General features: G+C 44.3%; 1 protein-coding gene across 4 annotated transcripts in view; it reads left to right on the top strand.

The window, feature by feature from the left end:
- Window positions 1–12995, top strand: part of RORA (RAR related orphan receptor A) — a 697355-nt gene that overhangs the window by 149418 nt on the left and 534942 nt on the right. For 3 of the 4 annotated variants that reach the window (XM_053927992.2, XM_053927991.2, XM_045201388.3), the window contains exon 2: window positions 5726–5779. The exons of the other annotated variant lie outside the window; for it this stretch is intronic. In XM_053927992.2, the coding sequence (XP_053783967.1) occupies window positions 5726–5779 (54 nt within the window). The remainder of the gene's footprint in view (window positions 1–5725; window positions 5780–12995) is intronic. 4 annotated transcript variants of the gene reach the window in all.

Here is a 12995-nt window from a genome sequence, read left to right as displayed (position 1 = left end):
TACAAGTAGCTGGAACCGCAAGCATGACCAAGGCAAGGGTGGGGTGACCACACACAGGCAGGAAGCTGAGAGGAGGCGAGCTGAGAAGGCTGCATGAGAGGACAGCAACCCTGCCCCTTGCAATCGTGGCCTAGTGATGGCCAGGCTCCAGTCCAGTGCTTGGGGCAGCCCCTCCCATGAGAGAGCTAGCAAGGAGCGGAGGGTAGAGGTGCAGGTCTGAAGCAACGCCTGCAAGACTCCTCTCAAATGAGAAAGTGCTCAGCCTCTCTACTCTGTCAGGCAGAAATCCTCCTTCCCTGTAGTACAAACCCTGGGAGAGGATGGGAGAAGTTTCCTCCCTCCTCATTAGCCAAGCAGTCACTCTGAAAATGCTAACGATTTATATAGGTGTGCGATTTTGTATTGCTTTTGTATTTCCTTTCTGCAGTCTCTGAGTGCATAGACTAGCAGCAGGCCCTGAAAGCCCTCCATGGCAGGACTGGCTCTTCCCTGCCTGCTGGGCAGGGATGGGCCTCCACAGCAGGGTGGGCAGCAAGCTAGCTCAGCTTGGTGGGTGAGGCAGTTCCGGGGGAGTGGGAAGAGTGCAAGACAGTGTGGGAAGGTGGGAGTCAAGAGCAAATCTGGAGGAGACTCACCAATTAGGATGAAGCACACATTGAAATGAGGTGGGAGGGGGCTTATGGATGAATGCCTCCAATGGTGGCTGGTGTTTGTTACTTACTTTTACCAGCCAGCTGGGCCTGTTGAATGGGTGGATTTGCTAGATCTAAAATGCTAGGGATAGAACTTGTTTTGGCATAAGCTGGCAGCACGCTAAAAGCCCTAGTCCCACTACCAAGTGGTACCTGAAGTGTATCTCAGTGCTGCCCCGCCCCCATCCCACCCCCAGCTGCCCAAGACTCTGCCTGCGTGCCTGGTCCTCACAACTACTGTTCTGCTTAAACTGTGGTGCTCTGCCACCTGCCAGGCTGGAGACAGTCCTCCACCCCAGCATTCTTGAGTGAGAACCTGGGAGCTCTCCCCACTGGTGTCCTAACTGGCCTTATTCATTGCTGCCTGAGTTCCCATTTCCACTTGTCTGGTGGTGCTGTGTGAACATTCACCCAGTAATGAACATGACTGTTGGCTAGAGACACCCATCCCTATTTTCCACCTATCAGATGGGACTTCAGCATACTGAGCAGGGTGGCTGTATAGGGTTGTGCAGGTTGTGTACTAGACGACTTGAGATGGTGCCTTCTGCATGGTAGGCTCTGTATGGGGTATGTAGACACATCTGGCAGCCCCAAGTGCATGGATAAGACTGAGTTTTTCATACTTCTTTGTGTATGTATTGTAACTTAGACTGGCCGACTCAACTTTGTTAAGCTCTATGGCTCCTTGCAAAGATTTGCTCTTGGGGTAAAAAGGGCAAAAGAATAGGTTCAGAGAAATTGCAATTTTTTAAGTCAACCAAGTTTGGCTAAAGATAATAATCACAACCAGCACCCTCCCACTCACTGCTACTGCTCACATTTATGGAGCACCTGTTACAGGCTAGGCACATAATACATGGTTGAGAGGCATCACAAAGCTTTCTCTAACTGATTCGGCAGGTCCATCTCTTCTTCCTAAACCCACAGTGGCATGTCACATGTGACAAAAACTATCAAGTCTCCCGTAGCCACTCCCTTTGAAGATGGAGGGTAGAGGCACTCTTAAGCCCCTTGCTGAGGACTTTGAGGACTGATGGAGAGAGCTTCCTCCTCCCGCGTTCCCAAGGTTCCCAAGCAGTCTCAGCTCACAGTGCCTTTGTGTCTCAGCAACTTTGCCCCTCCCTAGACCAAGAGAAATGCCTAGCAGTGCCATTTATTAATAGTGAGTTTCAAAGAACTTAATGCTTAGTGGCATTAGTAGTTTCTGTTGTCTGACATGCAACTGTTACTCTGGAAATTTTCAAATATCCTGCAGCTTCGCTGTGAGCTTGTTGTGGCTCGAGGCAGGACCCTCACCTGAAGCTAAGGAGAAGGAGCTTAAAACACTGAGAAACACTTCCGGGAGTCTGCTCCCTGTATGAAATGTTCCCCTGGACCTGTACAGTACACAAATAAGAATTTTTATCCATTTCTATGGGAAGGAAGATAATTTTGGGAAGGAAGGTGATTTTGATAAATTATAAGAAATTGGTAGACATGGTTATTTCCTTATAGGCACTTCAATATCAGTACCAATTTCAGGCCAAAGGTCAGAGCTTCTGGCCAAGAATCTCTTCGGGCCTATTGCTGCCCAGGGTTTGGTTTTGAAACAATGATTTCTTTCTGGAGTAACAGAGTGATTGTCCATGTAGCATGTCTCTTTCCATGTCTGAATCAATCAGTAGACCTTGGGCTGCTGCAGGGCTGGGTCCTGGTAGAGAGTAGGTGCTCAGTTGCTCAACGTATGGTTTTTTAAATTATGTAACTTCTTTATGGATGGCTTGTGAATGGGGTATTTTTAGATGTTCTCCTAAACAGCCATCACAAAGACTTAAATTTATCAAGTCACCCTGACACACATAATGGCTTAAATTGGTTCACTATTCCATGTTGTAAATTTTTAAATTGAGTATAATTCATATGTAATATATATTAGTTTGATGTATACAACATGATTTGATATTTGTATGTATTGCAAAATGATCAGCACACTTAAGTTTAGTTAACATCCATCACATACATTGTTACATTTTTTTCTTATGATGAGAACTTTTAAGGTGTACACTCTTAGCAACTTTCAAATATGCAACATAGTATTACTTATTGCCAACATGGTGTACATTACATCCCCAGGACTTACTTATTTTATAACTGGAAGTTTGCACCTTAGACGCCCTTTACCCATTTTACCCGCCCCTCACACCGCTCCATCCTGCCCTCTGCGTCCCCACCTGCTGTCTCTGGCAAATGTTAGCCTAGTCCAGGGGTGTCAGACTCATTTTCACTGGGGGCCACATCAGCTTCGTGGTTGCCTTCAAAGGACCAAATGTAATTTTAGGGCCGTATAAATGTACCTACTCCTTAACTAGGGGCAAGGAGCTTGGCCCTGCTGCCAGGTAGAAACAAGATGCCCAGCCGGATAAAACAAGGTGGAGGGACAGATTCGGCCTGTGGGCCTTGTGTTTGCCACCTGTGGTCTATTCTCTACGTCTATGACCTTGGTTTTTCTTTTTGTTTTAGATTCTACTTATAGGTGAGCTCATATAGTACTTGCCTTTCTCTATCTGACTTATTCACTTAGTACAATATCCTGAAAGTCCATCTGTGTTGTAGTAAATGTCAGGATTTCCTTCTTTTTTATGGCTGAGTAATATTCCATTGCATGACATTTTCTTTATCCATTTATCCATTAATGATGACTTAGGTTGTTTCCATGTCTTGGCTATCATAAATGATGCTGCAATGGACATGAAGGTGTCCATATCTCTTTGAGTTAGTGTTTTTGTAATCTTCAGATAAATATCCAGAAGCAGAATTGCTGGATCATATGGTAGTTTTGAGCAGCTTCCATACTGTTTTCCACTGTAGCTGTACCAATTTATATTCTCACCCACAGTGCACAAGGGTTCCCTTTTTGCTGTATCCTCAGCAGCACATGCTGTCTCCTGTCTTTTTGATAATCGCCATTCTGACAGATGTGAAGTGATATCTTGTGGTTTTGATTTGCATTTCCTGAAGATTGGTGATGTTAGTCATCTTTTCATGTACCTTTTGGCCCTCTGTGTGTCTTCCTGAGAAAAGTGTCTATTCAGGTCTTCTGCCTACTAGTGCATAGTTTTAATTTCTTACGTGGCTTCCCTGCTGTACAGCACTGCTCTCATTCTTTAGTCTTGTTTCTTTTAGGCTCGTGGGCAAAGAGTAGCATAAAGACATTCAGCAGTGCAGCTAAGGGTTAGGCATATCCTTACCAGAGTTCCCAAGGAGAAGTGGGATCAAAGTGGAGGGGTCCTGGGGTCCTTTGCCAAGTACAATAGCAAGCACACACTTGCAGATTTGTACCTAGGCTCCATTCTGTAGGTGTCATTGTTCCAGAACAGGAAGCCATTGGAACCTCCCTACCATCCACATGCTGTGATTCAACTTGGTTGTGAGTGGTAAGGCAAAGCTTTGGTGGCCAGAAACTAAGAAACAGCATCTTCCATTCATTGAAATGGGCTGCGTGATATTCTGGAAAATGATGGTTTTAATACCAGGGAATGCTTTTTGAAATTTAGCAATGAATTTGGCAATTGTTGGCATTTGTGGTGGGAAAAAATTCAGTAATTCCCAAAAACCCAAACATTTTTTTCTTTGAAAGCATCTCTACCATGGATTGCCGGCCCTAACCTGATGATGGGCAAAGCGTGACCATATTCACGAAGGAAGTGGCTTGCGAGGACAACACGCTCATGTCCTATGTAATATTTACCTTATTTAAGTCGGATACCTGACAAATCGAGACAACAGTTTCGGTCCTGGGGGTTTCTTGACTCTCTCCACTAGTCCATTGCCTTTCACCCACTGGGCCACTGAACTCCCCGGGGTTGAGGCAAGTCAAGCCCAGCACGATGAGTGGTGGCACTTGGGCGAGGTGGTTCCTGACTGTGAGAAGTTTGGACAACTGAGCAATGACTGATAGTGCTGTGAGGGGGCGGGCCTAACCTACCTCTGCTACCCATTTCCACCCTCAGAGTCCACGGGGCTGAGACGTGAGCCGTTAGCAATCCCACAGGCTGTCTGGGTGTGCTGGTTTTAAATAAAGCAGGAGCGGTAGGGAAACAAAGAGCACACCTGCTCGCTGCCCTCCACCTTGCCTCACAATCAAACAAAAGCTCTTCAACATACGACTCTCAACCAACTGCTCAGAGCATCCACTTACAGCCCGGAAGCAGAGGAAAAGAGACCGTTGGCCAGTCATAGGTTCAGTCGCGGTTGGGAGCAGATGCGCACTGCCTACCTCGCTCAACCTCTTTTCTGCAGGAAGTTAAGAAAAAGTGGCGTTTGATAGTGGCAGGAAGTGAATAGGAAGCCACATCTTTATAAAAGTCATCATTTGCTACAACACCGCCTTGAAACTGTCCAGATTTACGTTCCTGGAACTCATTTTCCCTGGACCTCCAGTGGAATGGAAACACCAACTTTGACCACTTAACATTATTCCAACACTTTCACTATGGTCCACGCTGTGTTCTGTGCTTTAGATGCACTAACACATTTAATTCTCAGAACAATATTAAAATCCATGAGGAAGATACTGTTATTGTGATCTTTCAGTCCTCCTTAGGGCCTTATGGTAGCCTGACATCTATATCTATAATCTTGACCCTCCATTGGTTTCTGGGAATAGGGCTAGGCTTCATAAAACAAGAATTACTTGTAAGAAAATAAAAACAAAGTAGCTTATGGTAACTTCTTTGTTCATCAAATGCACAAAGAAAAGACCCCACCTTATACAAAACTTCATTTGGGTTCTTTGAGGGTTGAATTTCATTGTTGTTGTCGAATAGTACACCTTTTAGTATGGATTTTTTTGAAGGTCATAGACGTGAGTAACTCTTGGGACTGACAGTATCTCCATTCAGCACTTAAGTTATAATCTGTCTGCTCTAATGATTCTTAGAGCAGCTTGAAGTATGACAACGTGAGTGATTTTGCACCCATCACTTTGGATGTTAGCCCGTGTTCTAAAATCATAACATAAAAATGTAAACTTCCTGTTGTATTTCTTGTAGGCTTATCAGTGCCAGTGTCCACTGAGGGGACTGAGAGAAGGGGGCACGATGCAGGTAATGATATTTTTTCATAAAGAGGAAAGAAATGGAAATGTTTTGGCTGTCATTGAGTAACATATAATTTGCAATGTTCTTCCCCTCATTTACAACCCTGTCCATGTATAAACAGTAATTTGCTCTTATAAACATGTTCTGTAGTTAGAGTTCTGTTGGGAGCAATTGGTGTTCTTTATCTGTGACATCATGAGCATTAAAAAAATAAAAATATTCTATAGGGAAAAAACAGTAGAAAGAATTGGAGAATCTGTCTAGAGGGTCTTTTGTATTGCTCTGTCTCTGCGGGTACTGTCCCCCACTCCCATTCCCATCCTTCAAAACTCAGTACAGATTTGCCTTTTGCAAAGCTCTGAAGATGTTGTTACTGTTTGGAGAATGGTATTTAGTAATGCTATTTCTTTACATCTGAAATAATTTGTTGCCATAGTTAACAATGATCTTCCAATTCTTAAGATCTGAAAATGAATAAGCCTGGATTCCTTTGTCTTATGCAATGAGTTGTGGGTGGTGATTTTTTTCTTTTTTTTTCTATTCTCTTTTCAAATCCAAGGATGTTCCAGTGGAGCCAAGGTTTGTGTATCTCTGAATGGTGTGAATTGGAAAAAATCTGATCCTGGCGACACCGGTTAATGCCATGAGACACTAGCAGAAGTATCTGGGTGAAAAGCGTCAGTGTATCAAAGACATACTTCAGTTTAGTAAAACTTGTAGTTACAGAGTGTCGTTTCAACAGAGGACACCATTAGATTACTAATAGGGTATTTACAGAATGAGCAAAGCACAGTAGAATCTGAATATATAAACAGCTTACATTCTTAAAGTCCAATTTATACTCAGCTTTTGTAATTTGCAATGTATTTCCCTGTAGGACTGCATTCTCTATGCTTTTGATCTCCCAAGCTAGTTTATGAAAATCTGTGTCAAGCATAATGTAATAGAATGGTTTTGGGGAAGAGCCCAGAATTAGGTACTTGATAGTCCTGGGTTTGAGTCTCGACTCGAGCACTTACTGGACGCGTGGCCCTGGGCCGGTCCCTAAACCTTTCTAAACTTTGGTTTAGTCACATACAAAATGTACATGTTGAAACCCAGTGTTTGATGCAGAGTTTGCTGGGTGACCAAATGCATAAGCACTGTGTTTTATTTCTGTGGAAACAGTTCACCCAAAAGATGAGGGCCCCCTGCAACCTCTGCAGTCTCCGGAGACTTCAGGCTGGGATCTACAGAAATCCAGACTTGTTCAGGTGCCGTCATGGCCATTTACATGGCTTTGCGGTCTCCTCTGAAGGACATGGTGGCGGGACGTCTAGCTGCCGTGGCTTCAGAGACAAGCCTCACAGCGCTGCAAACTCCTTTCCAGGCTCCCGTTCGGGGTGTGGCGGCCGTGTGTGTGTGTGTGTGTGTGTGTGTGTGTGTGTGTGTGTGTGTGTGTGTGTGACTCCTGCACATGTTGGATGTCTGCACGCACAGGACTGTGTGTGGACACTCTGTGAAATGCAACAAAGGTATAAAGAAAGGTTTTTATTAGAAAGTATGTTAAATATAGCTACATTGTAATTGGCCCAAAGGAGATGGGTCAAAGCATTTAAAATAACGAGAAGGAAAAAAAATAAACATACTTTTAAAAAATGAAATGCCTAGCGTTACTCCCAGCAGGGAGCAAAATGATACCAGGCATTTCAGATTTTGAGGCGTTCGTGCTCTGATTCGGGGAATGGACTGTGGGTTTTTTCTTTTTCAACATGACCCCTAGTCTTCTAATTATAGTCAGTTCTCAAAGAGGCACGGGTAGGAGCAGTTTTAAATCTATCTTTTCTTTCAGTAGGCGTACCTTCTGAAAAATCCCTAAAATTTGAAGAGGAGCTTTTCTTCTTTTTTTCTTAAGCAATTGCTGTGTTTTGAGCTCGAAGGGCTGACAGCTGTTCTAGTTTTGCTTGGGGACTTTTTCACATTGTGGATTAATCAATGTTATGAACTGGGTCCGTGGGGTTTTGGGAATGTAATTGGTTTCAGATGACACTTTGCTAGTCAATCTGTGAAACAGCCGAATGTTGACACAGCTGAACAATTCCAGCTGTTTCCACTCGCCCCTTCCTCTTTCCTTGGACGCTACATCCTTTGCCTTTATTTTTGTCTGCCCTCTCTCATTGTGACTTTGCTAAACTAATTCGTTATCCTCTCTGAAATTTCTTTTTGCTTTTCTCTCCTTTGGGATACCATGGCTCCCCATTTATGATAGCCTCCACCCAATTTTATGTTGCAAAACTTTTTTTCTTGGCTTACATAGTTTTAAGGAAATAATAATTTTACCATTTAAGTTCCCTTTTATTTGTGGCCATCACGTAGTTTGTTTGTTTAAGGGCACACAGCAACAAATTTGGGCTTTACACAAGTGCTTGGATTCTGCAAATATTCGGTTTCTCAACTGCTTGATTAACATTTTTTAAAAAATTACCACAGGCATTCCATTGAATAAATAATACAAGCTCTTAGCTTCATGCAATGCATAGCTGTTTGCTACTGTATATCTTTCTGAAACAGTGAGAAAAAGAAATTCAGGTGTCAGTATTGCTGCTAGAAAGATGTATGATTAGAAGGGAGGAATCAAAAACAGACCAACTCTGAATTATGTACAGTATATAAAAGTTTATAAACTGTCAGGGGAATGGTTTATAAATTGCTTTCAGTGCTTTTTCATTATCAGACTAATTTCTCTTTGTATTTTCAAGAGGACTTGCTTCTGCCTCTCACCCAATGGAGGAAAGTTTTTAACTGCTTGTGTGCCCAATAAAATTTTGCTATTGTACTGGGTGATAGGCCGCAGATTTAGAGCTAAAAGAGCAAAACCAAACAATAGGACTGCATAGACACACACATGCATTGCTGTGGTTATTCCCAAGAACAGGAACTGGGTCTGTTGACGTGGGAAAAGTAATCTCATGCTTCCCAGGATGGTCTGCACTGACTGCGTGATGGCCCAGATTCATAGGACAGTTGTGCAGCCAGTCGCCTGCCCGGCCTTGCTTTATAGACTCACATGCACAACACAATGAAATATTCTGAAGTCAAAGTCAACTCTAAGATGTCAGAGAACATGGAATAATCGAACAATTAGGATGAAAGTTTAGCAAATGTAATTGACAAAGTGAATTTTTCCAGATATTTCCTCCCACTGTAATTGTTAATAAGTGTGATATCGGAGGAAACAGTCTCGGGGTGGAGGCTGTCTTAGAAACAGGACCGGGTGGCTGGACCTGCAGTGTCATTTCCCTGAATGGAGGTCTATAAATAGGACAGGCCCCGAGGCATTGGTTAGGGCGATCCAGTTTAACACTTTTATGTGATTGTATGTGGAGTGGAACTTCTGGATATTTCTAACAACAAAATACACCCTGTCACGGGCAAGTGTGCTAAAAAGAGGCAGAAGAGCATCTGTATGAGCGAGGCGTGTGGAAAAAATGGAGACGAGCAGCCAGAGTTATAGGTGAGCAACAGTGCAGTGCACGGGGCTTGTAGGTCGTTGCAGAAGGCTCTGTGAGGACTGACCAAACTGTGGTCGTACCCATAAAGGGAGACCCAAACTGGGTGTAATCATGGACAGTGCCGGAATTAAAATTAAAATTATGTCTCTGGCCATTTATAATGTAATTTACAGTTGAACCAGTACACCTTCAGAACAACCTGACAAAACCAAGGAAGGTCCCGAAAGGGGTGCAGCAGCTAAGGGATTTGAGGTATTCCACATAAGGACAAATAGATGTACCCAGAACCCTTTATTTAGAAAGTTGAGGATGGGTGGGGTGGAGACCTGCAAGATCACAGAGGAGAGGACAGTGTGGATCTGGATGAGCTCCGCAAACACGGTGGCCGTGTCTGTGGAGCATGGCCCCACGGTGTGCTGAGTGAGAACCCTGGTGTTCCAAGCCTTGTCGCACCATTTATTTGTCCGACCTGAACGATAGCACTGCTGTTACTTTGTGAAACATCCTGAACGCTTAAAGACATTGTTTTCTCAATTGCTTTTTGGACTCATTCTCCATGCTTGATGTAGTGGGAACACTGAGTTGACCCTTTTTTAGTCTCTGTAGGGGGAGACTGGGAGAAGTGAGTGGCGAGCTCAGGGCAAACAGTGAGTCAGCATTAGGTATAAGGGGACAAGGGCTAAGGTGGGAAACTTGGGGGGGGGGGGTTGCTTATTATTCCCAAGTGGGCTTGCATCTTAGAAATTCTAGAATTCCACTTGTGTGCTAGGGAAGGGGGTGGGCGGATTGTGAACTGGGTTTTCTTGCTGCCTGGTGACAGCAAAGGTAGAGAAGCCTGAGCTCAGGAAATGGTAGTCACCCACGCAGTCTCCCCAAATCGATCCACAATGAATGCGGAGAGTGGTTTTCACAGCGTGGACCACCGATACCAGAGGAATTTGGGGAGGCTCATTAATTGGCACTTCCCTGGGCTCTGCCATAGACCTGCCGTCCCCAGGCAACTTTCACGTGTTCTGAAGTCCGCACTAGGGTTTTAGGCTCGTGGGAGTGCTGAGTTACAGTCCAGGTGTGACGGGATGGAGCTCACCGGTCTAATAGAAACCCAGTGGGGGTGGGCCACGTAGACACTCCCTTTGTAATCCAAGGTATTACAAAAGGAGAGAGTTCTTTAAATATTTGGTGCTGAGAAGGTGCAGGCTAAAATTACCTGGACAACCTTCTTAAGTGGAAGCTGTGGCTCATCATAGTTGTTCTGAGTGATTTGACGTGAGTTGGCACCTTCCCTTCAGAGTGGGATTGCGTAATTGTGCACAGGCACAGCCCTCCCTCGAGGCAGAGGGCTAATTATATAATGTGTCCAATAGGCCCTATCACTCCGTCCTCTAATTATGGCTTATAAAGTGTACTGTGTTGACCTTTGTCATCGCAGCTGCCTCAGAGGTTGATTCCAAATGTTACGGCTGGACGGGGATTGCAGCTTTACCCGGCACTGACTCTACCAAAGCCTTATACTGAAGCGAGTAGGAGGCTAGCAAGGTGAGATGATGTGCCCAAGACTTCACAGAGAGGTAGTTCAGGACAGGACTAGAACTTGGCCTTCCTGGTGTTTTCCATCGTCTAAAGGGAGGCTGAACACACTCTTTCTTTACTCTGCAACACTGGCTCATTTCTCTCAGGAAAACTGATTAGAACAACTTGGCGTTTTTAAGTTGAAAAGCTGTCATTTAGTGTTCTTACTCTTTTATAATTACAAAAGTTAATATTTACTGATCACATACCATATGCCAGGAAGTGTGCTAAACACTTTATATGCATTAACCATCTACTCCTTTCAGCAGACCTATGAGGTAAGTATCCCATTTTAAAGATGGGGAGGATGAGGCTTTCGAAACTTTTAAGAACCTTTCCCAGGAGATGTAACTACTAAATGGGAGACCAGAGATTTCAGCCAGGCCAGTCTGATTCCAGGATATTATTTTATATTTCATTAGACTGTTAGTTGATTGCGTTGATGAACAAAAACTCCTTTCGTGTAGATACAAGGCCAGGTAACCTTCTCTGAATTGCTCTTTACATTTAGATGATAAAAGATGAAGTGTATTCAACATTTACTCTACACCACATTGTAGGTTACAAAACCTTTGCTTTATCCAGTTACATTGGTAGAATATAAATACTTGAGCATGTTCTCTCTGGGTAGTAGCTATCTTCTGTCTGCTAGATATGAATGCCCTGTAGACACTGAGTGTGTAAATTAATATATATAAACTTATATTTATATTTATGCGAATGCTGCCCGGGGACTCCTTGAGTTTGCTCATCTGAGAGGCGTAGTCGCAAACATGCCAAGCCTCCTTCCAGGCTGTTCCCTCTGCCTGAAAAACCCTCCCAGATCTTCTCTGCTGGGCTGACTCCTCCTGGTTTTCAACACTTGGCTCAAGTTTCCCTCCTCCGAGACCTCTTCGCTGACTCCATCCAGGCCAGGAGAGCCTCCCTCTCTACTCCCTGCTTTCTGCTGACCTAAGTTAGCTTCTACACTGTGCTTGGTTATGATTTTTTATCTGTTCGGCTAGACCTGGTTTTCAGGGTTCCCAGAGGCCTCTCCAGGGAAATACCAATCCAGAGAAATGCTCCTTTCTGGCCTAGGGAGAAGAATGAATACTCTTCTTCCTTTCATTAGCATCTGGGCCACTTGCTTGGCGTTTGGGGACTGGGACCATCATCATTACTGGCCCGGGAGCCACTGCATGGCACTTCTAGAGCCTATCGCCTACATGGGAAGAGAGGGAATACTCTCAATGTAAAAGGGGCTACTTAGTAAGCTCCAAATGAAATGCAGAATCAACAGTGCAGTGCTGCAGAGAAGGGGAAGGTAGCTAAGAATAGGAAGGCTTGAGGAGAAAGATTTGAGCTTGATGTTGAAGAAAGGGCTAAAAAGGAGACAAGAAGTGGGAAATGTGGCCCAAGGCCATCTCCTCAGTTCTGCAGTTCTCTGCAAAGGCCCTGTGTGTGGGTGTGAGCCTTTGTCCTTGGGAGGCGTGGCATCCCCCCCCCCCCATGCACCTGCAGGCACAAGGAGCTGAGAGGACCTAGTAAAGAAGTGACAGCACTCCTTGGGGTGCCAGTGCTGGCGTCACCTCTAGTCTTTCTATTCAGTTCATTAACATTTATTGGGAGCTTACTATATACAAGGTGCTGATACAGTGATGCATAGAACCCTACTCTGTAGGCTCCTTCTGCCCAGCAGCTAAAGCAGTGATAGTTTTTTAACTCTTGTAATTAGAAAAAAGCGATGTACATCTGAATAATTTTCAGTATACCTAGGGATAAATAAATCATAGAGAGCTTTAGGGCTTGTGCATGAGAAAATTTAAAGTCTCAGAATCATACTTTAGAATGAGGGATGAGGCCAGAAGCTTATGTACCCTGTGCCGTCAACACCCACTAATACCGCCCATGCCTCGCATCAGCGCACAGCAGACATGCTGGCCACCTACACCAGTGTCACTGGATAGCAGCACTTCCTGCCATGCCCTTGAGTGCCAAATTCCCGGGGGGAAGAAAGCAGCTCCGTTGTTATAAGGACTTTGGGGATACCTGAGTTTAGAGTCAGGATATTTTAAATTGTCTTTGATGCCAGATTCTATTTACTTCACTTGTTTTAATAAAAAGAATGAGGTTATGTGTGACCACTGACACATCCTAAGCTACTGTTCCCTTTGTGTTCTTTG

The sequence above is a fragment of the Desmodus rotundus genome, chromosome 7 (genome assembly GCF_022682495.2).
Source record: "Desmodus rotundus isolate HL8 chromosome 7, HLdesRot8A.1, whole genome shotgun sequence".
Lineage (NCBI taxonomy): Eukaryota > Metazoa > Chordata > Mammalia > Chiroptera > Phyllostomidae > Desmodus > Desmodus rotundus.
Note: the sequence above shows the minus strand (reverse complement) of the source record. Positions and strands in the feature narration are given on the sequence as shown.